Source organism: Talaromyces stipitatus, genomic scaffold (genome assembly GCF_000003125.1).
Source record: "Talaromyces stipitatus ATCC 10500 scf_1105507295541 genomic scaffold, whole genome shotgun sequence".
NCBI lineage: Eukaryota > Fungi > Ascomycota > Eurotiomycetes > Eurotiales > Trichocomaceae > Talaromyces > Talaromyces stipitatus.
In genome coordinates, this window is record NW_002990115.1 from 3456016 (window position 1) to 3481085 (window position 25070).

Genomic DNA, 25070 nt, shown 5'->3' on the forward strand with positions numbered 1-25070 from the left:
AAAAGCCCCATTAAGGAGATCCTCTTTGTGGTGAAGTGGTAATTTAGTTCCGACATGAAGCGTCGTCGCGTCGAAAGGACGATAAATGTGTAGATGGTGACACTGGCGGCGTAGGACCTAATTTGTCTGTGTTCCTAGCTGGACTTGAGGAAGTTGAGGGGCACAGTTCGTTATCTTATGTGGATTCGATTGACTCATGAGTAGCTCCTAACCTAGTGGCTCTCCCCAAAGTAAGTAGCATGACGAATATGTCAGATGTCACTTCCCGCCAACGAGAACCCCTTGAAGATAACAATCAACAGGCGAAAGCGGAGGCGCCGTCGGGGCTAGAAACCAACCCACAAACGAACCCCAAAGAAAGTGTCACTCAACCTATGGAGTCTATTTTTACCTCCGGATTTCTTGCAGAGGTATACAAGGAGAAGCCCCTAGGGTCTGCTGGGGTCGATAGGATTGTCACTCGTTTTCCCCCAGAACCAAACGGTTTCCTTTACTTAGGATATAGCAAAGCTATCGTAGTCAATTTCGGGTTCGCGGAACATCATGGTGGGGATTGTTATTTATGCTACGATGACACCAATCCTGCGAAAGAAGAGGAGAAGTATTTCACAGCTATTGAAGAGATTAGGGCTGTTGACGATATCCGCCTCGGCAGATATTATTCGACCGGATATCGGCGGCGGATACGATATTCGCTGTTCTTTCCACGTCGGATACGAATATCGAATATTATTCGACTGCTGGTCATGCCGGCAGATACGATATCTGCCATACCGCGCCGATATTCGAATTATCCGCCGTACATTCAATCATACGGAGAGAGATGAAATCATACATGATTGTCCCAGTGCTCAGCCAAGAGCCACAAGATCATAATTATTAGCTCTCGTAACTAGTTCTATAAGTTGTCTACCTAGATGAAAAATGTAACACAATCAATAATATAACTAGGTGGGATCAGCCGGCAAACCCTGGTCCCTGGCTATCCAAGAAATCCCATCTGACATACATTGAGATATATATATATCAAAAGCTGTAGTTGGTTATGAAGCATCTACTATCTATTAGTAAGGTGGCTAATTTGAAGCAATCCGTAGATTAATCAATCGTTGGATCATTTAGGTGTTTTATCAATTATTACATTGACAGTAAGCTATTTCCTATATACATTATCCATCAACATCAACATCCTCATCATTTCGGAATTCATTGAGTGTCTTCGAATTCCCAGTATGTCTCTTCCTGCATTGAATAGCCTCTTCACTGGAACCTCGGAGGCTAGAATCGCTAGGTAATCTCTAGCAGCAGCAGCCATTCTGGGATATTCACCACTAATTACACAACTAATTCGGATCCTTCATGTCATTTATATTGACCTGGGGGCTATTGAGATAGCGATCAATGTTAGAAAGTAGAGGTTGATTTCGTGGCTATAACCTCTTTAGTAACTGGGACTCTACATCACTGTGCTTGGTATTGTGCTCCAGTAGGGATTGTCCTGTAGGTAAGCTTAATTCTATAGTGGCGACTGAGTAATCATGGTGGAGACTGTCACGGAGAGCTTGAAGGATCTCCCTCCCAGTAGTCTTATCTTCTAGTTTATTGAGAAGGAGATCACCTTTAATCTGAGGATCCAAGATGAGGGCAGTGTAGTATGTATCAGAAGTATCTATAAAGGTATAGTACTTTTTGTACTTCTTCATACCTTCTTTCACAGCCAATGATATATCTTTGTCAAGATCTAGGAATCTCTCCTTGCGCTTGGATGCCTTATCAAGTAAATCATGAAGTTTGTAGTAGATTGGGACGGCAAGACTAATTTAAGGTTTCTTTTTCGACACGAACAGAGTCAACTCGTTGAATTTCGAAAGGATATTGTGGATCTGCGAGAGCTGAGACCAATCCATTGTAGTAAAGAGAGGAAAATCTGTCTGGAGCTGCAGAAATTTATCGACCTGGCATCTTGCCATCAAGGCATCGTCTAACATTCAAAAAGTAGAATTCTATCTTGTATCAACATCATATTCAATGTATTTGCTTAAGAGATTAATAATCTTACAGACCTCATTCTATTTTTGCCTTTGTTAGGGACTTCAGTGTATCCAAAGAGCTAGGATACAAATCCTTGCTAAAGGTTTCTAAGACCTAACAGACAACTGTTCTCCTTCCTTGAAATGATCACATACAACATGCGCTTCCTCTATATTGCTAGATTTTAAAGTCTTAAGGATATCTTTGACAATAAGATTTAATATATGAGCTAAGCAACAGACGTAACTTTCTGAGTCACGGAATAGAGGGTTAACCCCAAGTTTTTGCCTCAGATCTTGAGATAGAATTGAAACCATCTTCTCATTATTACTAGCATTGTCTCCTGTTATTGTAGTCAACTTGGATTGAAGGTCAAGTTCTAGGAGTACATCCTCAACTGCTGTAGCCAGATTCTCTCCACTATGTGGTCCTAAAAGTTCTTTGAATTCAAGAACACTTTCTCGGTAATCAAAACTCTCTGTAAGCTAATAGCTAATTATCCTTAGGATTGGAAGGTGGTTTTTGCTTGTCCAAATATCAAGAGATAAAGCAATTGTTTTGCAAGATAACCTAAGTTCATCCTTCAATTAAGCGCGTTATATATTAAAGTCATCCATAAGCCGCTGTCGGAGGGTATACCGAGAAGTAAATGGAAGTGCGACTCCTAGGATATTAGAGAAGATCCGCTGAAATGCTAGAGATTCAATAGTTGTAAAGGGTTATTTATTAATAACAATCTAGCGAAGGATGTCCTTTTCCAGCTATTATTGGCAAGTAAGGGTTTCTTCCTTTTTTGCCTATAAGCTAAGCAAAGTTCCCTTTGGACTCCTAATAGGTTTGGTGATTGAAGCACCCAGAGGATAAATAGAATGCTTTTGTAAGAGATGGAGCGTCATATTGCTAGTAGAACTCTGCCACTTTGAATCTATTATAATCTAGCTACAGCACTTGCCAGTATCTTTATCTACAATAGCACACTGAATATCCATGTCCATTAACTTCTGTTTCTTGTGCTTCTTTGTATACCACTCACATAGAATCTCATGCTTGCTGAAGTAAGCCCAGAACCATGCTTCCTTATTAGCTATAGGTAGAAGATGTTGAGTATATGAAACAATCGAAGAATCTATAGCTGTTGAAGTTGTTGGATAGGATAATGACTGTAATGTAGATTCTGAAGGGTTAATCTCAACATCAGGGATACCAAGGAATGCATTGTATTCTGGCTGTGTGAGTGTAGATGGAATTAGCGATTCAGGGGGTGGACTTGAAAGTTGGTCTTTGGGTAATGCTTTGTTATTGTAACTGTCGTTCAATGCAAAATAGTTTTGACGTTTGCCCCGGGTTTCCATTGGATAGGTGGATAGCAGGTAATGGAACTAAGCCAAGTAGAAGAAGCTATATAGCATAGTTGGTGAATATAATATCTTGAATGCAATTGATTCAATTCAACAGGCACTATCGTTGATTCGTACATGAAGGATAAGCTGGAGAAGAGAAAGGATTTTACAGTGCGAGCCTGTGAGGTGTCCTAAACCTTCGCTACCTTAACAAATGTGAAATATCACAATCAACTATTCCTGTTTTGTATACGATGTGGCAGTGACCACCTTGCCGTAGGCTCTGAGGTCAAGAAGATCGAAGCTATCCAAGCAATTGGTTACCAACCCATTTAGGAAATTTTTCTAGCAGCACGTGACTAATAGACGATATCCGCGGCGGATACGAATATTGCCGATATCTCTGGCGATATTATTCGCCGTGATCTGGGAAGGCGGATACAGATATCGAATATTTATTCGATGCTTTTGGTACGGCGAATACGAATATCGAATATACCTAGATTAAGCCGATATCTGTATTCGCACCAGCCCTAGAAGAGATGGTTAGATGGCTAGGCTTCAGCCCTGTCAAGATTACATATTCAAGTGATTATTTTGATACCTCTATGAGCTTGCGGAGGACTTGATCCGCCGAGATGGCGCTTATGTCTGCCATTGCTCCAGTATGTTATCATCTGCTTGTCATTCCCTTTCTCACTTACTAATGCGATACTCAACTTCAGAAAGTGAAATTGCCCAGCAACGCGGGGGCGGTAAAGGGGCCACTCCTCGTTACGCTTGCTGCCACAGGAATCATCCAATTGATGAGTCACTTGCAGAGTTTAGAGCAATGCGGGACGGGAAATATGGTCCTCAAGAGGCTTTGCTTCGCATGAAGCAGGATTTGGGCTCTAATAACCCCCAAATGTGGGATCTAACTGCCTATCGTGTGATTCAACTAGCGAAGTCCAGCAATGTAGAAGAAGCCGTTGGTGGGGAAATCCCAGACAGTACAATTGGAATCCACTATCGTACTGGAGACAAATGGAAAATTTACCCAACATACGACTTCACTCATTGTTTGGTGGATAGCTTGGAAGGAATTACGCACTCCCTATGCACGACTGAATTTGAGACGGCGAGAACTTCCTACAACTGGCTGTGTGACACACTTGGTGTTTATAGGCCGATGCAACGAGAGTGAGCAGTCTCGTACACTGATGTCTTCTTGAATCACATTCACATTGTAGAAAGAATGATCTATTCGTCATCATTACTAACTCTTATTGAAAGATATGGCCGACTCAATCTATCTGGCACAGTGCTGTCCAAACGGAAGATCATGGACCTGATTTCAAAGGGACATGTCCGTGACTGGGACGACCCGCGTCTGTACACACTTATTGCTCTTCGACGTCGTGGTATTCCGCTCGGGGCCATCCTTTCGTCAGTAGGCTTGGGGTTTCCAAGGCTACAACAACTATTGAAGTCAAGAAGTTTGAACAGTCTGTTCGACAATATCTAGAAGTCACTGTCCCGCGCTTAATGCTCGTCCTTGATCCAATTCCCATTGTTATCGATAATCTCCCTGAAGATTATCTGGAAATGGTGGAACTGCCGTATTCCAAAGACCCAGAATTTGGAGTATGTTCATCTCAAGAAACGTCCACTTTTATCACCTTAGACTAACTTTGCCAGTCACACCATGTTCCATTCTCTCGAACAGTATATATCGATTGAAGCGACTTCCGCGAGACGCCTAGTAAGGACTTTTTTCGGCTCACTCCAGGCACATCGGTCGGCTTGCTCAAAGTACCGTTTCCCATAACCGCGACCACCTTCGAGAAAGATCCAGATAGCGGGCTTGTCACATTGGTACACGCTAAATACGATAAGCCTGCGGAATGCGCAAAGTTCAAAAAGCCTAAAGCGTAAGTGGATTTTTTCTACCTCAGATTCTTTCTGGTCATCACTGACACCGCTACATCTATATTCACTGGGTTTCGGAGTGCCCATCACTGAATAGCCCTGTTAAGGCCTGCGTTCGTATCCACAATTTCCTGTTCACCTGCGACAATCCCGACACGCACCCTGATGGTTTTCTTTCTGTTGTTAATCCACAGTCCGAGGAGGTCTACCCGAATGCTATGATCGATATCGGCCTGGAAGAAATCACCCGAAGAGCTCCTTGGCCGAAAACCAAAAGTGAGGAAATGCCAACGGATTCTCAGATAACTCCAGAGAGTGTTCGATTTCAGGGGATGCGAGTGGCATATTTTTGTCTAGATCCGGATAGCACAGCCGATTACAAAGTCCTGAATAGGATTGTGTCGTTGAAGGAAGACACAAAAAAATAACGGTTGAGTCTTGTGTAACATTACAGCTTTGTGTAGCGTTACTCAATAGCCGCATAAAGCTTGTTTCTAGGGCAATTATATCTCAATGGAAATAAGACTACAATTTGCAAATTCAAGCGTCTAAAGTGCATTTTTTATTATGTGCGTATGATCATAAATTTACTAAAAAGAGTCTTGAGTTCTAAGGAACGCTGATAACAAGATACATGTCCCAGTCCAGCTAGGAGACGCCCTTTGTACACCCGAATAGATTTCAAACTAAAATCAAGCCTGCAGTGCTATTTTTCTTTATGGCACGCGTGTTACCGAAGGGGATGCAGGCTAGGCAGTTAAAGAACCCTAACCTAATATCTCACTTCGTCCGCAAGCTCCTGAGGGAGGCCCCTATTCCTTTCTGTCAGCAACAAGCATCTCCGTGCAGACTCCGTAAGAACATACCACTCCCTGGCCCACCTCGAGGCACAAAAACCTTCATAGGCCGTGCGACAACGCCGAATGGCATTATCTCTAACCGCCTGAGCGTCTTCAAGGATTCGTTCTTCCCTCTTTAGCCAGCCTCTGGCTTTCCGTTCTGGTAATTACCAGGTAAGCAGCACTACGTACCAATTGGCATGACATAACTTACGAGTCGCTGAAGAGCGTACTTGTGTTTTGACAAGGAGTTCTTTAGCACGTTGAGCACAAGGCTATTAATATCGCAATTGCTCACCGCATTGTTACCCTAGTAGGCGATGTGCCTCCATCGCAAAAAGTCCAGTGTAGGTAGTTGGTGGCATGAAAAGGGACTAGTCAAGGCCGGATCATCTAACTACATACCTAACAAGTAATTTGCATAGTTTACTACCCCTGGCACTTTTATAACTAGAGCACGCGCCGTGCTTACGAAGTGATACTGAATCAACCATTCACACGGATGTAAGTTGCAGGCGTGGAGTACTATTCTAGAATTGCGGTTTCATGTCACTTGCATCTTGCAGCTAAGCGTTGGCATAGCCTAAATAGCCCGAGCATAAGAAAATGAGAAGTTGTTAGACTAGTTTTCTTTTGCTCAACTAGTCATGACTTGCTAGGGTGTGAGGGTAAATTGAACATACTGACAAAAGTCGAGCCGAAACGAAGGGTATGAGCTCTGGTTGGTCCTTGCAATAGCTGACTCGACGTTAGTTATAAAGATAGTCATCAGAGGCTAGGCAAGAAACCGAATGATTAAGCAGCGAACCTATTTATGACAGCGGGGAAAATATCATTAAGTGGTGCCTCTTTTCAGTCATAATTAGCGTCTGTCGGCTGAGGTATTACTCTATTACTCCATACCAAAATGCATAACTACATCTTCATGATAGCTGGCGAACGTGATGTAACGCTATCGAAGTCCTGCCGAAGACACCAATTCGCATCGCCCTTAACTCACCAGATGGTGCAGCGAAGCTCTCTTTAAGCCTGATCGTTGCTGGTCTGGCTCCATAAAATAGATATTCTTGAGAGATGGGGGCAAGGAATTCTCTGTGTATTGCTTCCCTAACTGATGCCTCCCCCTTGGGAGAAAGGAACTCTCACTAGGTAGTGTTGATGTGCCCTTTCTCCCAGAGGTGCTAAACTACATGCGGCAGGCGGTGCTGGCAACAGGGAGGAGAACTTCCCGAATAGATATTGTATATTGACAGTGATGAAAAGGCCAATGAGTGGGTGGAAAGGAATTGCCGTGGTAGCTCGCTCGTCTCATACATGTCAATTTTCCTCAGAAGGACCAAGCGCAGGATATCATCAACAGCGTGGCGGCTGAAAAAGAGGCGTCAGTGACCGTTTTAAGAGCTTTTCAACACACGTATAACGCGGGACCAGGAAATCACGAACATTCCATCATTGAGAGCCGAAATCTCGATAGAACTCGGGAGCTTCATCGTTCGCCTCCTTAGAGATCATCGGGCCTATTCAGGATTAGCACGCGCTCAATTGCTGATCACACATATTCAATATACACCGGTGCTCTTCCTAGTGACGGAGAAGGTTCGCTGCCTCCCAAGCCGTTTTGTTTTCTTCAAGGGACGGCGGATACCAATTGAGGCCGTTGGAACTAAGCCACTCATCCCCTTTGTATTGCCATGACACAGAACGTTATTATCGCCTGATTGGTCTCTAGACAAAGGTCACCCTGTACGCAACCACAGCAGTATAGTATAGTGACATGAGTGACATGACAACCCTTGATGATTCGACGAGTCCCATCGTCTTGGCTTCTCGGTAGACCTGTCCTGTCAGCCGATGCTAAATCCAAGACCAGCATTATTTGGAGAAATGCAAGAAGAGTTTGTAAACTAGTAGAAATCTCATACATCAGCCTTCAAAGTACCAAAGTTATATTGACTGGTTTGAGATGACAAGTCCGGAGCAGATATGGGAAGTTTAAAAATTTGAATAAGAAAATACTTACAGTTAGGACGCATGGTCTTGCCGGGCTTCAAAAGAATGTTTGCATCTTCTGATACAGAATTGATGTCGAAGCTTTGGCTTACATGAACTGGTCCTACGTCAGATATGTAAGAATTCGTGCAGTCATTCTTGGGCAAGACTTGCTCCTGCAGACCAAGAATGGTCTGTCCTTGCCAACAGATGTTCATCCTGATGGAAAGCCACATTCTTGACGATGTAGAGGTCTTGAAGAGATGTTCTTGGAGGCTGACAGGTGGTACACAGAGGAACAGAACAGATATTGGGCAGCCCAAGCGAATTTATAGCAAAGGAGGAAGAAAGTCAGAGGAACCTTTCGGGGGATGGAAAAGATATGTTCTCAAACAAGGTTTAGTAGATCAGATATAGGGGAACAGAACAAATATTTCGCAGCCCAGGCGAATCCATAGTGATGGGGAAGAAAGCCAGAAGAACCTTCAAGGGAAGCAAAATATGTCCTTAGTTGAGGTTTGACACACGATATATAGGAGAACAAAACAGATATCTTGCTATGCAGTGTGAATGAATGACGAGAAAAGATGAAAGTCAGAACAAATCCTTAGGGGGGGAGTTAGCAAGGTATATGTACTTGTTGATGGGTCTGGCTCACAAGCCCAGTAGCAAATAAGGGCATAGAGACTGTATGAAAGAGGCTGTGAATATGTTTGTTTTTCCTGCGCGTTAATTGCCCCTATGCAATATTATTTACTCCTGTGCAACGTTAATACAAAGACAGTCTTTGTTCAGAAATTCAACTAAAAAAATTCTCTCATGGACTATCCCGATCGAGGTATGATGAGGACAACCCCTTTCTGGCAGCTGCCGAGTATTGCGCCTCTTTCACGCGTTGAGTGCAACAGTATTGCATCAAACTAGATTACCAGGGCTATGTCCATTGAGTTGTAATCTATGAAATGTAAGTTTCATTATCGTAAATCATGTATATGTGTAAATATATATGTGTAACTCAGCTGAGTATATCCACATGGTGTTCCCAAAGACTCTTTATACGCTTGTTGCATGATAGAAAGAATCATTATATCCTGAATCGTAACACACCTGACTCGCTCACTCCGGCAAGCGAATGCGCCCTTCATGTCTCCTCGAATGCAACCAGACCGGTATCTGAAAACTCCAATGACACAGCATCCCCGCAATGAAACCCACAGCGTCATTTTTGAATCCGACCAAGAATCCGATTGTAACCATCATGACCGTGAACCTCTTTTTTCTTTCGTCGTCAGTTAGGACGGGGCCAATCTCGCGTTCATGATCACCTAATATGCCACCCGGTGAGTATTTCCTTAGGTCTCGAGCGCCTGTTGTATTGAGACTTTCTCCTACGCTGGCAAGTTCTAGACCTGCCGCAATGACCATGATACCGAGCAAGGCGTAGGGAAATGATTTGAGCAGTCCCACCAGAGTGTTTCCACAGAACAGTCCAATCAATAACTTCAAGACCCCCAGGAACACAACACTAGACCCTGACCGGGCTCCGAATCGGAACTGAGCTGCCAGACCTCCTGATCCGTGACAAACGGGCATTGCCCCGAACCAGCAGCACACCAAGTTCATGAGCGAGATACTCAGACCCACGGATGTGATTGATGGGGTTGTCACATCCGGCAACAGGTCACCGGCCAGATGGACAACGGCCACAACGGAGTTTAACGTTGTAAGTGGTAGTTGTCCAATACCCGCTTGGACAATGCCAGCACGCCAGTCGCCATCCCCGGGAACTGTCAGAATGGGTATCCACGGCCTGAAACTGGGCATATCCATCTCCTGCGATACACGGAAAATAGCAAACACAAGGCCGACCCCAAGCACCACCAAAGCATACGGTATTTCTCGATAATAGTTGGTCACTAACAAAAAAAAGAAAGCCGCAATGGCCCAGATACGGTTATCTGCCCATGAGGGAGTAATCCATCCCAAACCAGAAAGACTGCCACCAGCGGCAATAATCAAAGATAATCCTGCCCCGACTTGAATTCCCTTGACCACGGGAATGGGGATCACATCGGCGAACCAGCGCAGTAAACTGGTCACACTAAAAACGAAGATACATGCAGCTACGAATATGCCCGCAGCAGCAATTTCACCGTTAGTAAAAGAGTTAGCGATTGCCACAGCAGCGATGGCCTTCATAGGCTGGACGGGGAGTGGTATCCCAAAGAATAGACCGGTCAGGATATTGGCTATCCCCGAGAAGACGAGAGTGCTGGAAAGAGAAATTGTGCCATTGACAGATAAAGCGATGGCAATGGGCAGGAATGTGCCCAGGTCACCTAGAGAACCTGATATCTCGGCTACAGGCTGAGCTTTGAGGATGTGGAGGTTTCGCGCGGAGATGTCGCGAAAGCTGCTGATGAAGAACATGTTCGTTATTCATGAAGACAAAATATAAAGAGTGTATATGTGCAAGGACGTTGTATGTACAGAAGAGAAGAGCCAAAACAAGAGATACGGAGAGATTACGTATCTGCAGAAAAAGCAGGAACAAGTTGGCAGCACGTGAGAGATGCTTGAGATTCATCCAGTGCTGCCTGAGGCATCACATCCACCTTAGACTTTTTAAGGAAGACGGATCTTCCCGGCAGATGACTCGGTGGCTTGATAAAAAGGCATGAAAATATAGACAGCCTACTCTGTCACTGAATCTCAAATAAATCTTAGTAAATTTCTCTACCCATGCCAGTGATACCTTCGAACAAAAATAGATTGGCGATCGATCGGAAGATATCCGACCAATCCCAGAGACAGGCCTCATGTGACACATATATGCCGGCAATTGACGGACCAGGACAAGGATAGTATCAATATATCGATTCTTTTGATTTCTGGACTTCTTTTCGAGAAATCATAGATTCAACTCGCTATACTCATAGTGGACAGAGAAGACGCTACAATTGCAATTCTACTAGCAAGAAGATGATTGGCTCGGGCTTCACGATGGGGATGGAGTCATTTCGCACGTGTTCGGCGACCATGATCGACTGACAGAATTGGGCGTATATGGTAGCAATAGCTCTTTTTTCTGGAAATAAAGGGATCATTTGAAGTTCTTTCATGCTTTGGATGAGAACTGCGGCACTCGGTATGCTGTATTACAAACCCATCTTGGGCTCTGAAAATATGCCGGCAAAAGCAAACTCAATTTCGCCATATCACCGAACCTTGATGTGGTCGAATCTGCTTTCGAGGCGAACTTCTATTGCTTGATGCTATAGAGGCTCGAGAGCAATGCATTTCGCAGCATGACTAGACCGCAATCTCAAAGCGATTATCTACTGTCAAGAACACTGTCCAATTCAACCAAGTCTCAGTCTCCAGTTCGAAGCTAACGTAACGGTAATCCTCAGGTATCAGAGGAGATTTGTACCTGTATTATTACCAAAACCATCATATATTAACCCAATTAAACGTCAAGGAATCAAAGGCGATTGTATTAATTACCGTATGATCAATGATGATACCATACCGACATAACCTTCTCGGGCTCCATCTCCTTCTGGAGGTCGCCGTATGCCCTTTTCTCGCCTCCTACTTCTACAGACAGACTAACTCCTTGATAGCAATATCAACCACGCCATGTCTTTCATGCTCGAGTCACTCAATCCTCGCAGTCTGTGTGACATGAACATTCAGATAAGAGCCAGCTAAAACCACGATCATATACGACTATCGTACAAACTCAAAGATAAATTCATATACTACATCTAGATTACTTGCCACTCGTTTTCAAACGCCGCCACTTCTTGGAGGAAAATCGGAATACGGCAGGGTACAAGCATGTTCACCCCTGTCCATACGACGTTAGGAGCTCTACTGCTCTTCAGCGGCTCCTTCGGATTGCTGCTTCATAACGGCCGCGTTTTTGGCATTTCCTCGATTCTGCGGGCTTGTCTACAAGATCCCGCTTTATTGCTCCGTCGCCAGAAACAGAAAGAAAAACAGCCCAATGGACCAGTAGATGTGAACGAGGACCAGAATTTTCCTATGTTGGCTGGATTGATAACGAGCCCCCTTTTGGTTAAATTGGTCGCACCTTCTCTACTTCCTTCATATCCTGAGCCGGGGTCTACGACGACGTTATGGATTTCGGCGGCTGCGACTGTGGGATGGGGATTTTTGACGGGTTGGGGTACGAAGGTAAGTACTCAAGATCCTATGCCCTGATTCCTGCCAATTAACCGCTAACATTATTCTGTAGAATGACCAAGGCTGTACATCCGGACATATGCTCTGCGGTCTATCTCGTCTTTCGGCACGCTCCCTTATCGCAACCGCCATCTTCTTCACAACGGCCCTCGTCACCGCCAATTTCTCGCCTCTCTTGACAGGTGTAGACTTGATTCCGGCCTGCAACAATGGTGCCACTCCCTGCTACCTCCCTGTTTATCCATCCGGGTTCGAATTAGTCGTCATGACGACGAGCTGCATTTCGTCATTGTTCACTACATTTGTCCTTGGTCCGAAGATTTTAACACGTTCATCAAAGTCGAGAAGAGTATTCGCTTATCTTGCGGGCCTCCAATTTGGGCTCGGGTTGTTGTTTTCTGGTATGGCAGATCCTAAGAAAGTGATTCGATTTTTTGCCCTGTTCGGCGGCGATGTCGATAAATTCGATCCGTCGTTGGCGCTCATCATCCTCTTCGGAATTGGTCCCTCGCTCTATGGGTACTTAGCCGCTAAACCGGGTAAGGCAGAGAAATTGCCAACATTGGCACACAAATGGTCCTTGCCAAAGCTTACAGTAGCCGATATCGATTGGCGGTTTATTGTTGGAGCAGTGGTTTTTGGTGTTGCTTGGGGTTCCAGTGGAGTTTGTCCTGGTCCGGCAATTCTGAGGTCCGTTCTGCAACCGGTCTGGGGTGTTCTTTGGATGAGTGGATATTTCCTGGGAGGCATTGTATAACAATCCTGTCTGTTGTGTATTTTAGACTTGATCTTCGCGTAAGTAATCCATAGACAATATAATGCGCACGGTCCATTCATTCAATGCTGACACAGACTATTAGCCTGCATCTATGAGTAGATATATGTACACACACAAGTCAAACACATAAATCCAAAAGGAGTCGGGACAAAATCTTACAATTCAGTTTTCCGAATATACATCTTCTCGGCGGCATCCTGCGCATCGAAGTACCCCTCCAACTCCATCCATTCTGCAGCAAATGCCGTGATAAGCATACTCCAGTCTTCGACTGTCGGAAGGTCGAGATGTTCGCCGTCGTCATGGATGGTATGCCAGACAGTCGGAAAGTTCGCCCTGCCAGGTGTATCAATAATATGCAGAACGTCTACTCCTCGGCGCATAAATGGGACATGGTCATCCTGAATAGCGGTCCAGCTCTTGAGAAGATGCTCGCTCTTCTCGGCGTCGACGAGCCACTGTGGTTCGTCTACGTGTCCAGATTTGATGTCGTAATTCGGCGAAGATTTGAACTGCTTTAGATTCCGGAGTCGTCCTTCCAAGCTTGCAAGGTTCTGATAAGCCCAGTGCGTTGTGGGAAAGTAAGATTGTATGGTAGGGTCTTTCGACCCTAATAAATCAAGCAGCATAAACAGCGATATAGAAGACAAAGGTGTCCGAAATATTGACATTGCCGAATGTGTCGTCTCATCCCACGTTTCCGCAAGCGATCGTGACCCGTATAATGAATCCGAATCTGTCCACGTCTTGAAAGCCTCTTCTCCATCGAGAAAGAGCACTTGAATCCCCGTATGTGCATCAAGCCCCGAATCCAGCCCATCGCCCTTTGCTTGCATATCATCCCATTTCCGCGTCAGAGCCGCATCAATGCTTCGCATGGCATGCATAATCATGGCACACGGTGCCGCGCTATCAATCGCACCGATGAAGCCTTTCGGTTCGTATTTACTGTCGTAATGCGCGACGAGAGTCAATCTTCCCACGTCCCCCTTTGATGCCCATGGTGGATCCCGCGAGGCTATGAAATTCACAAAAGGTACCTCCTTATTCCCGCTAATAGGCGTTCTGGCGGACGAATTCTGAAACTCAACTGTCCAGTCCGGTAATGTTTGTTTGAAGAAGTCGTTGAAATGGTTCAAGACAGCGATCGATCCGGGGGTTCCTGGTATGCGGGTTCGGAGTATCGGCGCCAGGAGTTTTCCTTCGTGAATATCAAAGTCATTACCTGGTCGTGGGAGTTTCTTGAGTGTCTCCTCTGATAGTTGCTGATATGCTGATACGAGTTGTACCAGGCATAACAATGAGACAAACAAATGCCATACTGAAAGGCTGGGGACAGATGTCATTGTGAATAGAATGAGTTGGTTCAAGATAGATAAAATAAAAACTAACACATCGTGAAAACAAAGTGAATATAAACTGGCCGTGACATGACTCTACTGTTCAGGTGTGACGAGGTGGCATCTGCAACGATGGAATGGGCGCCAAGATTGATTATCCTCGGTCTCCGATTCGCTGATGCTGCCAACCTTACCCAAGCTTTTATTTTGACGACATCAAACTCCAGAAAAGATATCAAATGTCAATTGCACCCTAGCTCAGGATGAGAATCTCTCAATCGCTCATATCGCAGCTCCGTCGCGTTATACTTTCACGTCCAGTCCCACGATGTACTGCCCAAACGCATATCCGGACCAATATCTGTTCTCGCAACTACTCGACTCAGAAACCACTCTTATCTAAAGCGCCCACTCCTAGGACACCTGCGTCCAAAGCCAATGCTCTTCCAAAGAAGCCGGTTAAAGCCGTAGCTGCGAAACCAGTTGTCAAATATGCACCGTCCCAAACTTGGAAACCAACTGCGCAACGAGGCGCGTACAAGCTCTCTGCTGGCCAGGATATCAAAGCTGACTGAGTCGAATAGCTGCGCCGGAACATGTCCTTGTATATCATGCTGGAACAGGGAAGATAGTCTTTCTCGGCATGCTGCGTACAGCCACGATATTCGTCGCCGGCGCGTCGTCTATCATTATTGCACCGGCATTTTTTGCCGATGAATTTCCTTCCTATCTTGCACCGCTGAGTATGTCTACAGTACGGTGCTTATTCAATCATAATACTGTTCTTACTGACGTCTCAGTTGTCATTGGCGGCATGCTCCCCCTCATATTCGTGGCATATACAACTGCCCCATTCGTGAACAACATCTACCTCCATCTTCCAGTCTTTGCACGAAAATCGCGAGAGGCAGCATTAGAATACGTCAAGAATCTCCCATCGACGGCTACGCTATCAATTAAGACCATGAAGATTACCACAATCCCACGCACGACAGAAGTGCGTATATCAGATCTTGTACGTGATAAATCACTCTTACGGCCGGTCACGTTTAGAAATACCTATTCCACAGGGTATGGTACATTGAAGCAATTCTATGCGTTTCCTACCAGTAAGAATGCTCGTTCGACGCCTAAGTTTTACCCAGAGTTGTGGGATCATATATTTGCTCAGATACAGAGTCAAGGGGCTAAGTAATTTGTTTATACCCTACATGATGTACTTATATATGTATCTTAATTGATGCCTCTCTAGGAACTAGCACAGTCTTTCTCACTGGTGGAACTTGACGCTAAGATGAAATAGTAAGAGAGGGGCAGCAGGGTTGACTAGTAGGCCTCCTTTGTTGCTGCCTCTTGCAGTTGACTATGTCTAGAACCTCATTCGTTCTGTGATAAACTTCATTCTATGGAACTTTATGACAGGACTGTAAAGTATGATCTACTAGGCTTGAATACCTGAAAGCCTTAAGCCAGTAATGATGTCTTGTCATGAAATCAAGTGAAATTGCTTGGATATCTCAGAGCCAAACAAGCCCTCCCCAACCACCTGAATCCTCCAATCCATATGTAATAGAAGCGTCCTCCAAGTTGGCTATGTCAAACAACAAACTGCGCCCTGCCAGCTGGCATGTGCTTATCCTCTACCTCTTAGCAAGAGTGAGGGGACTTTCACGTGCTATCCATCAGCTTTTTCTCTGTCTCTCTATTTACCTTACCTAATAATCTTGTTTACATTTACATTTGTTTGTCTCCTCTCATATCAACCACGTCCTTGTCTCATCTTCGTTCCTCAACTTTCTGACCGAACTTTCCTCCAGAGGTTTTTACTCCTACTCAGGGCTTTTACCGAAGCGATATCTACTTGAAGAAATGTAAGTTTCCTCTCTTCTCATCTTCTTCTTCCTCTCATTACTATCTCAGTCCATCTTCTCTCAATTTTTCTTCACAAGAAACCCTGTTTACTCCCAAATAGTCTTCAAATCTGCTCGGATCCTTACGAATCTTCTCTTCTCCTTACTCGATCACTCACAAGCCCATCTCTATTTCAAATCTCAAAGTTCTAAGGTAAGTCCTTCCTTTTCAACGGGTCTGAGTTTTCCAATAACAGCTCTCTTTCGATTACGTTCCTGCTATCATTTCTTCGAAACTAACATGTAATTTTGCCTCAGAAACAACTTGCAAAATGTCTGCAAACGATAAGAACGAAGTCACCATCAACTTGAGCCAGTCTGAACTGAAGCTCATTGCCTTGGGAACCCGCTTCTCCGAGAATGGCAAGGTATTTCACCCTGATCCTGAGACTTAATCTGTCCATGATCACCGCCTTTTTGAATACAAGCTGACGGTCTACGACTACAGGTTGATTACGAGAAACTTGCTAAATATGGCGGGTACACGAAGGGATCTGCTCAGGTGTTATACCGCAAGGCTCTGCGCAAGCTGACTGATGTGTACCCGATTGATGCCGATGCGATGGCTGGTAATGGCGATGCCGGCAGCGACCCTGTTACACCTACCTCTAAAGCTAAAACACCCAAAACCCCTAACAGCCGGACAAGCGGTAAAAAGCGTAAGGATGCCGCCGCTGCTGAAGACCAAGACACCACCGCTGCACCCCAGACTCCCCTAGGCCCTACTATTGACGATGCCGCCGGTGATGCTCTTGACGCGGAGATGGCCACGTCCACTAAGAAGCCTAGAAAGACTTCTTCAAAGCAGGCTACTACGTAAGCTATTCTCTACGTTTCTTGCAAAGCTTCTCCTAGCACAACAATTTTAACAATCCTGTTTTGCTCTTCTAGCAACACCTTCACCCCCGTCAACGATCCAGTCAACGACGATAGATTCATGAAGGCTGAAGATGCTTTCGACGCTTTCATCAAGGCTGAAGACTGAGTGAAACTCTTCTGGGTACGGGATATATCAAGCAATGATGAATATCTTCTTCGCTCGCATTCGAGTGAACGACAGTAGCGAACTTTGGATTCATCAAGGTGTATGTTTGCTCCATAATTCCTTTTCGTTATTCGAAATCTTGGCCTCTTAACTTTGTGGGTGCTTAGGGTTTCGTTGCGCCGACATACATCCTCTATCAAGCCGAGAAGTACTCCCGTCTTTCATTTTCTGCATTCTCAATTTCAGTTTGAACCCCTACTCAATGTTGCAATGAACCTTTGAAAAACGACAATCTTAACTCAACTCTTGGCCGTATTTGATAAGGGGGTTTGGATTTCATTAGTCGAATTGCATACTATGTTTTCTCTTTCTATTTCTGATTTGGACACGATGATTCTGGGGAGGTCAAGTTCTTTATTGTTCGTTCATCCGTTTAACTAAGTAGCTTAGGTAGCTTCAATCGGATTCAATGATGATCTGATTTTCATCGTTCATTTGATGGAGAAGAGACTACGAGATTGGATGGCGTATGGTTACGTGTCGCCTAGGACTAGGCTACGTTGTTGGTTGTAGCTAGCAATGTTACTATGTAGGTAGCTTGGTAGAAATGAAGTCTAATTCTACTTATTATAGATACATGTAACGACTGTCAGGAGACAAGGCAGATATATCTGAACAAAACACCGAAATAACCTGTGACAAATTCACCCATATAACTAACCCATCAATCCCATAGAAGTTCCGATATCCGACGAAAAAGCTGAGATAATAGAAACAGTTACAATGTCTCAATAGCCTTACGAAGGATCTCCAGTCCTCGATCGGACACATTGGCATCATCACCCTCGCGGAGTATCCAGGCTACATCACTCCACCATCCGAGACCGACAAGTCCGCCACCTTTACGACGCTCAAGAGACTCAGTCAATCGGCTCGTATGCTCCCATTGTTTTGCAGCGTGCTCTGCATTCTCAATCACTTTGTTGGGGATACCGCACATGGAAGCACAGTGCATACCAAAACTACCTTCGGCGACGCCATCTTCCAGTTTATAGAGGAATATGACTCGACGCTCTTCGTCATCGACGTGGATACGCATTCGTTTGGGGCAGATTTCGGGGTGGTTTTCGAATTCGGCGGCCAGTGAATGATAATGTGTTGCGAAGAAGCCGAGCGCTCCAACGTGTGTTGCAATGTGATGCAACACGGCTTGTGCGACGGCTACACCGTCGTAAGAGCTGGTGCCACGACCGAGCTCGTCGAGAATCACTAGTGATTTAGGTGTTGCCTCTGAGAGGATCTTCTTTGTTTCAGATAGTTCAACGAAGAAGGTTGATTGAGCGGCAAAGATGTTGTCGTTTGCTCCGAGCCGAGACATGATTCTGTCCACAGGGGTGAGACGAGCGCTCTGGCATGGGATGTAGCAGCCAATCTGAGCCATAATGACCGCAACGCAAGTCTACCATTCATTAATAAGATTAAAAAAAATCTGAAGTAGAATACGTACCATGCGAAGAATTGTGGATTTACCAGCGGCGTTCGCACCAGTCAACAAATTGATACTGGCGCGCTTACCACCAAGCTGCACATCATTAGGAATAAAATCTGTCACATTCTGTAACATGCAGGGATGGCGGAGCTCTTCGAATTCAATGACACTTCGATCGTTGTCGACAAAGACTGGTCTGCAGCTTGGCTCTCCAAGGGACGATGAGGCCTTGGCCAAACTTATCAGACAGTCCAGCTGCGCAACGATCCTGATCGACTTCAGCCAGGTTTCATAGTTCTCGTCAAAACGTGCATAGAATCGACCCGCGACTTCTTTGACGATCTGACTGTGACTCTCTTGTGCCTCCTGGAGCTTGCGAACCAGTGCTCGCAATTCAGGGAAATAGTAACGTTTTACTTGTTTCGTTGCCGACATCTGATCCCATGACTTGGGAACGTTCTTGACCTTGATTGGGACCTCAAGTTGGTAGATCTCTTTGCCATTATCTCTGTAACAGATAGCAGTCGACCCAAGCTCGCGGCGAGACTTCTTCAGGAGATTCTCCAAATCACGATGAATCTGTTCAATAGTCGCTTGGGAAGCGTCAAAGTCTTCCTCGATCCCCTGTTCAGGAACAAGTATACCATTCTCCTTGGCTTTGAGTCGATCAAATGCTGTTTTCCAGTATTCAAGTGGTGACACCAAGTCTGGCATAGAGGAGACAAGTTTACCAATAAGTCCTTCGCCAGATCCAAGGTCATTGAGTAAGCTCATGGTATATTCGATCTGCTCGAATCCTTCAAGCACACGGAGGAAGTCTTGCGCCTTACATGCCCCGGCATGGATACGAGATATCAATCGTTCCAAATCCGGCATTTTAGTCAGTTGCGACGAGAATTGGTCGCGAATAGTCGAATCAGCATTCAAGGCATCGACGGCATCAAAGCGAGCATTAATCTTGTCAATATCCATCAACGGATGACAAACCCATTGCTTGAACATACGTTTACCGAAAGGGGTAATGCAGCGATTGAGAAGTTGGAACAGGGTTCCCTCAGAACCACCATCAAACGAATTCGCAAAGATCTCCAGATTGATCAAAGTCTGTCCATCCAGAACCAAACTCGTAGCTTTGCGGATCGGGTCGTACCAGGTAAAGTTACCGATGGAAATCAGATCACGGTCTAGTTTAAGAACTCTAAGATACTGAACCAATGCACCAAATGCTGACATAGCATTCTCCTTCTCACGGGCCTCACGTAGGACTTGCGGCCAAGCATCGATGTTGTCACTTTCTTGAGAAACAAAATAGTCTGAAGCATCTAGTTCTCGTATGGCGATATCGGCTTCCCAGAATTCCTTGCCTGGTTTGAGATGGTTCCAAAGAGTCGTCGGGCCAGTATTATTCTTGAGAATACGCATTGCTTTCTGGCTCACAGCAGACTTTTCCAACAACAACTCCTGTGGCCTCGTCTGGGCGATAAATGTTTCAAACTTGGTCATGTCGGCATCGTCCTTGAACTCGGACAGGTAAAATTGGCCAGTGGCAGTGTCGACGAATGCAATTCCAAAAGCCGGTAGTCCATCCAGGATTATCTCTTTGATGGCAACGCAGTATGTTGACATATCATCCTGAAGCATAGAGCCTTCAACCAGTGTTCCGGCTGTAAGAACACATGATAGCTCTCGCTTGATGATTTTGTCTTCCTTGCTACCTTTGGCGGATTTCTTGTCGTCGCGCTCACGCATCTCCTTACCTAGTGCGGACTCTGATTGATCAACCCGTGCGATCTTGTAACCTTTGGCAACAAATTGGTTTGCCCAATGGTCTAGACTCATTTCGGGTACGCCGACCATGCGCATATTCACTCGATCGGTAAGTTTTAAGTCGAACAGTTGATGGCCGATTGTTGCATCATTTTCATAGAGCTCATAGAACTTGCCCTTCTTGAAGAAAACGATAGTATCCCAGAACTTCTGTTTGATCTCCCAGTACTGCTTCTCGAAGGGTGAGAATTTGGTCCACGCTAGAGGCGGAATGTAAATGTTACGAGGGTCGTAGTCAGGATGGCCAGGGGGGTTTCTGTCCATATCCATAATATTGGCCAACCATGGATACCTCTTCTCCGGCTCAGTCTCATGTGCCTTTTCTTTGCGCTTCGTGGTTCCACCCGACCAAGGTTCTCGTTGTTGTCGCTCTTGTCTAGGTTCTGTGCTTTCTGGATCATATGTCCATTTTTGTGCGGTACCTCCAGCCGACGCCTCTGGGATGTCCGAGTCAAGGTCTTCATCTGCTGAGCGGACTGGTTCCTCGGTCGACGCCTTATTGCGCTGTGCGAGTTTCGCAGATGCTTTCTTCTTCTTTTTGTTCGGTCGAGCATCTTCTTCCGAGTCATCGGCAACAACGAAGTCATCCATTTCTACTATAGTCAGCTTAGGAACCTCAAAAGGAGTAGGTAACATACCATCATCAGACACAGGAGCGTCTTTTCCGTCATCTTGAAACTCATCTTCGCTTTCAATAGCTGGTCTTCGTCTCTTTCGGGAAGGCTGTGGTCGGAAAATCTCCTCGTCATCATCCACTCCTTCACTATCAGATTCCATATAGTTTATCTTCTTTTTTGCCTATTCATATCGTAAGCATTTGCGGCCGGAAATGGATCGGATAACACATACCCTTCTCGTTGGGGTCAAAGATTGATCGTCTTGTGCATTTTTACCGATCTGTAAACCACATCACTCGTCAATACATACTGACACACAAAACTTCGGAGGTACAAAACGTACCTGCGGAGTAGCTGAGTCATCATCGTCGGGCTCGATAACATCACTACTCGGCGCTGGCGTCAAATTCTGTGCAGGTTTCTTTTTGATAGACGATTTAGTATCGGAGGCACGTTGCGCTGGTGATGAAGCAGGCTCAGCCGGTGGTGGTGCTTTCTTCTGCGCGGTTGAAGGAGTAGCAGGTGAAGATTTTTGGAAGAATCCCAAGATTGATCGCTGATTCTTCATATTTTGGGTGCTAGAAGTTGAGCGTTTCAAAGCAGGTGTTGATGCAGTGGGAGGAGAGGATGCGGCACTGCTTCCTCTGGCCATTGTCGAGTGTGGAAAACCGAGTCAGTCAGAGATGACTGTATCGATGTCTGGCAAGAAGCGTTCGATTAGAGATGTAGCATTGTACAATGACCTCGATAAAGGAATTGTGAATCCGGGCGTGGGGAGTGACAGGAGACGGAGCTCAGGAAAGAAGCTCCAATTAGTTAATCAACGCGTTCAGACGCGTTGAGTGGTTCCTTAGCGCGGTTCCGCCCTCCTATCAGGCATCACCCCTTTAGGGTTCTGAATCCCCTGAAGGCTGAAACTGGCCAAAGGTACATTACCTGCTTATTCAGAAAGTAATTCGGTTATGGTGTCTAGTCCGGTACTACAAAAGAAATGGAGAGTGGGTATGCCTTTTTATGTACACTAACCACCTATATCATACAAATCTAGCGACATCAAAGCGGTCTAATGTTACAATATCTTCCTTATACACAAGACACGGCGGGTATGACCGTTATTCCGACTCTCGATTGTTATGGTATTTCCTGAGCCTGAAAGGGGTCTCCGGCATCTCCGTGATCTGGCTTGCAGTAGTGATTTGGCCTGCAGCTTTCTTCTCCTTGAACTCCGCCCACCCTGGAACGTCCAAGCCCCGTTTATCAAACTCTTCGTCGTCAATAAGCTCAATCAATTTGAGCTTCCACTTGCCGATCTTTATGATCAAAAGGTTCCCATCAATCAAGAAATCGGGTGTCTTTGCTGGAACCCATGTTTTAATGGGGGTGAACTCTAATGCATCCGACATTTGGCCAGAATCTCCGGGTCGGCTACCAACGGACACTCCCTTGCCAACGATCAGCCGGTGACCTTCACTATTGGACACTACCAGGCCAGCGTTGTATAGGACTTTGGCCAGAGGCTGCTCGAGCACAAGGGATCGGGGAAGAGTAACGCGGTTGCTTTCCATATTTTTATAGTTCGTAGGCTTAGCAAACTTGTTTCCTGCCGCCCGGTTCATAAAGCTATATTTGGGATCATTAGCCAAATGAGGGGGGATATTGGAAGGCTGTGTTGGCGGTGGCGTCGGCTCTGAAATGGATGAACGGGGTCGGAAGAGCTGTCGATGCTGCGTTGCTGCGGCTTCAGCCTCTATCGGACCGTGGACAATGTCGACAAACTCCCGGGCGAGTGCATGTTGTGCAACTCTCTTTGAGGGATCTTGTCTCGTCTCTTCCATAAGCTGGGTGATTTTATCCAGAGGGAGGAAAGTAAACATCTTCAAATATCGCTCGACTTGATCGTCTGGTGTCCGGACAAAGTACTATTAAGTGTTAGTTGAATATAGAAGTCACAGTGTAATGGAACTGACGTACCTGGTAGAGCTCGAAAGTTGAGGTCATATCTTTATCCAACCATACTGCATTGCCAGCGGATTTCCCTATCTTCTCGCCTGAGGAAGTAGTTAGGAGTGGAGTGGTGAGTCCAGCGGGCTTGTCCGCATCTTCTTCAACTGGCCTTCGATCAATTTCGATGGCGGTATTCTTGGCTGTCTGCTTCACGGCTTCCATACCGAAAAGAATATTGCCGAATTGATCAGAGCCTCCAACCTGAACCTGAACACCTTTCTTGAATAACTCCCACCAATCCCACGCCTGCATCAGAGGATAAGAAAATTCCGCGAAAGACATGCCGTTACCCTCTAATCGAGTTTTGACACTGTTTTAACGTCAGAATATCCATTTCAAAAGTAGCACGACCTCCTTTGGAGACGTTATACGTACGTGTCTCGTCCCAGCATAGGACCTAGTCTCATGTGCATACCCAGATCTCGCAACACCTCCACAAAAGGTGTCCCATTCCACCAAACATTGTTGTTTGTAAGAGCTCGCCTCCACGCCCATTCCTTCTTATAGCCATGACGTCGACCGTAATCTTCGATACTCGCGCTAATTCTCTTCAGTTGCATGTGCATTGAGGCCATGTTCGCCGTTCGGACGCTTCGATGCTCAGTTTGTCGAGGCCCAAGTCTCCCCGTGGGATCACCGAATCTTGCTGTTGCGCCTCCTAACTACATGACCGGGTCAGCTCCAGTAGTAATAGGATAGAAAGGCTTAGAAAAACGTACTATGAAATGAATAGGGTAACCCCAATTGAAGGCCCACGCCAAAACCATAATCGGAAGCATATGACCGACATGTAGAGACGGTGCTGTCGGATCGATACCAGTATATAACCCCGTTCTTTTATCCGTAAAGACTTTATCGAGGACCTCTCGTGGCCTAAATGTCAAAACGAAAGTTAGCCACTGATCGCCATAGCAGCTCGCCGTGTGCAGAGTATATAGGGAAAGTCATTTCACTGAACGACTTATAACAGAAATACTGACCCTACAACCTGATTCACAAGTTCTCGCTCCTCCAGATGGTCGAGGAAAGCTTTCCGTTTTCCTGCCCTGATTTCTTCCGCAAACCCTTTCCATTGAATCTCGGCCTCCTTCTGGCGACGTATATTCTGCTGAGTTATGCATCTCTTTTGTGAGATCGCTAATTCGATATCCAAAGAGGCATTGACTGTTGGTCTCTGTGACAAGGTGTGAAGCGATTGGTGTCCGGCGCATACGCAAACCAAGCTCGAAAGTCGTGAGACTGAAGCACCTTGCAGAAGATGCATTTGGCGAGGTGTCGCTCGTCTCATTATGAAGGAATTGGCATTCCCAAGGCTCAAATCTTTTAGAAAGGTATTCGAGCAGCAGATAAGTGTGGGTGCGAAAACAATTACTCACTCCGAGCTGACTCCGGAGCAACAAATAATTTCTGGTCTTCAATAATCTCAAATAAAATACACGCTAGTCCAAATCAGGTTAGACTTATCAGGGCGTCTCAATTTCTTAGTCAAAGTTCAACGGCTTTTACTACATAGACAGCGCTTGTATTTGTATTTAATTCTTCCTCAACTATGAAATCAATCGAAGACCACAGTTATTCGTGTCGAAATTATTCTAGAGATAGTCTTTACCTTTCAGACGATGAAACAGTGGCGTACTTGTTGTAGAGCATCTCGCTGGATGAGATTCATTCATATTCACATTAAGACTAAACTAAAATACCAACAGATTCAGTGAGACTGTTCCCCGTCAAAAAAGTCTGAATGATATTGATCTCCGGCGATGGTCGAGGCCAACTCTCAATGATAGAGAAGATACGA

The 25070-nt window shown here is 45.4% G+C and overlaps 10 protein-coding genes across 10 annotated transcripts, besides 2 other annotated features; 5 read left to right on the forward strand and 5 right to left on the reverse strand.

Annotated features, from left to right (window-relative positions):
* Positions 1-239: 239 nt before the first annotated feature.
* Positions 240-827, forward strand: TSTA_036300 (glutamyl-tRNA synthetase, cytoplasmic, putative; the record flags this gene model as incomplete). Its single annotated transcript, XM_002480793.1, has 1 exon — positions 240-827. The coding sequence occupies one exon, from the start codon at positions 240-242 to the stop codon at positions 825-827; it is 588 nt and encodes a 195-aa protein (XP_002480838.1).
* A 341-nt stretch (positions 828-1168) lies between these two features.
* Positions 1169-1333: a mobile genetic element.
* Positions 1334-1349: 16 nt separating this feature from the next.
* Positions 1350-2942: a mobile genetic element.
* Positions 1431-1907, reverse strand: TSTA_036310 (uncharacterized protein; the record flags this gene model as incomplete). Its single annotated transcript, XM_002480794.1, has 3 exons — positions 1431-1669; positions 1706-1815; positions 1846-1907. 3 exons carry the CDS (start codon positions 1905-1907, stop codon positions 1431-1433), a joined length of 411 nt encoding a protein of 136 aa, XP_002480839.1.
* Positions 2943-3506: 564 nt separating the features above from the next.
* Positions 3507-5799, forward strand: TSTA_036320 (glutaminyl-tRNA synthetase, putative; the record flags this gene model as incomplete). The annotated part of the gene is made up of 7 exons (XM_002480795.1): positions 3507-3557; positions 3738-3842; positions 3985-4036; positions 4097-4553; positions 4647-4799; positions 5096-5284; positions 5380-5799. 7 exons carry the CDS (start codon positions 3507-3509, stop codon positions 5708-5710), a joined length of 1338 nt encoding a protein of 445 aa, XP_002480840.1. The 3' UTR covers positions 5711-5799.
* A 3128-nt stretch (positions 5800-8927) lies between these two features.
* On the reverse strand, positions 8928-10540 carry TSTA_036330 (sulfate transporter, putative; the record flags this gene model as incomplete). The annotated part of the gene is made up of 2 exons (XM_002480796.1): positions 8928-9030; positions 9231-10540. 2 exons carry the CDS (start codon positions 10538-10540, stop codon positions 8928-8930), a joined length of 1413 nt encoding a protein of 470 aa, XP_002480841.1.
* A 1207-nt stretch (positions 10541-11747) lies between these two features.
* On the forward strand, positions 11748-14536 carry TSTA_036340 (YeeE/YedE family integral membrane protein). The gene is made up of 2 exons (XM_002480797.1): positions 11748-12313; positions 12375-14536. The coding sequence occupies exons 1-2, from the start codon at positions 11954-11956 to the stop codon at positions 13077-13079; spliced, it is 1065 nt and encodes a 354-aa protein (XP_002480842.1). The 5' UTR covers positions 11748-11953; the 3' UTR covers positions 13080-14536.
* Positions 13256-14446, reverse strand: TSTA_036350 (glutaminyl cyclase, putative; the record flags this gene model as incomplete). The annotated part of the gene is made up of 2 exons (XM_002480798.1): positions 13256-14365; positions 14423-14446. The coding sequence occupies 2 exons, from the start codon at positions 14444-14446 to the stop codon at positions 13256-13258; spliced, it is 1134 nt and encodes a 377-aa protein (XP_002480843.1).
* Positions 14537-14572: 36 nt separating the features above from the next.
* TSTA_036360 (uncharacterized protein) lies at positions 14573-15803 on the forward strand (the record flags this gene model as incomplete). The annotated part of the gene is made up of 4 exons (XM_002480799.1): positions 14573-14681; positions 14762-14971; positions 15025-15183; positions 15241-15803. The coding sequence occupies 4 exons, from the start codon at positions 14573-14575 to the stop codon at positions 15633-15635; spliced, it is 873 nt and encodes a 290-aa protein (XP_002480844.1). The 3' UTR covers positions 15636-15803.
* An 819-nt stretch (positions 15804-16622) lies between these two features.
* Positions 16623-17335, forward strand: TSTA_036370 (histone h1.3., putative; the record flags this gene model as incomplete). The annotated part of the gene is made up of 3 exons (XM_002480800.1): positions 16623-16718; positions 16799-17166; positions 17242-17335. 3 exons carry the CDS (start codon positions 16623-16625, stop codon positions 17333-17335), a joined length of 558 nt encoding a protein of 185 aa, XP_002480845.1.
* A 601-nt stretch (positions 17336-17936) lies between these two features.
* Positions 17937-21920, reverse strand: TSTA_036380 (DNA mismatch repair protein Msh6, putative; the record flags this gene model as incomplete). The annotated part of the gene is made up of 4 exons (XM_002480801.1): positions 17937-18794; positions 18843-21244; positions 21290-21449; positions 21612-21920. 4 exons carry the CDS (start codon positions 21918-21920, stop codon positions 18114-18116), a joined length of 3552 nt encoding a protein of 1183 aa, XP_002480846.1. The 3' UTR covers positions 17937-18113.
* A 456-nt stretch (positions 21921-22376) lies between these two features.
* On the reverse strand, positions 22377-24662 carry TSTA_036390 (tyrosyl-tRNA synthetase, mitochondrial precursor (tyrosine--tRNA ligase) (tyrrs)). The gene is made up of 5 exons (XM_002480802.1): positions 24253-24662; positions 23992-24145; positions 23648-23934; positions 23240-23582; positions 22377-23187 (listed from the first exon to the last, which is right to left on the reverse strand). The coding sequence occupies exons 1-5, from the start codon at positions 24558-24560 to the stop codon at positions 22381-22383; spliced, it is 1899 nt and encodes a 632-aa protein (XP_002480847.1). The 5' UTR covers positions 24561-24662; the 3' UTR covers positions 22377-22380.
* Positions 24663-25070: the final 408 nt, after the last annotated feature.

What these genes read in the sequence shown, in the direction of transcription:
- TSTA_036390 (XM_002480802.1), bottom strand. Translation starts at nt 24,560, where the DNA reads ATGAGACGAGCGACACCTCGCCAAATGCATCTTCTGCAAGGTGCTTCA. An exon ending in CCTATGCTGGGACGAGACAC is followed by an intron (nt 23,583 to 23,647) that starts GTACGTATAACG and finishes ACGTTAAAACAG; the next exon opens with TGTCAAAACTCGATTAGAGG. An exon ending in CAACTTTCGAGCTCTACCAG is followed by an intron (nt 23,188 to 23,239) that starts GTACGTCAGTTC and finishes AACACTTAATAG; the next exon opens with TACTTTGTCCGGACACCAGA.
- TSTA_036340 (XM_002480797.1), top strand. Translation starts at nt 11,954, where the DNA reads ATGTTCACCCCTGTCCATACGACGTTAGGAGCTCTACTGCTCTTCAGC. An exon ending in TGACGGGTTGGGGTACGAAG is followed by an intron (nt 12,314 to 12,374) that starts GTAAGTACTCAA and finishes ATTATTCTGTAG; the next exon opens with AATGACCAAGGCTGTACATC.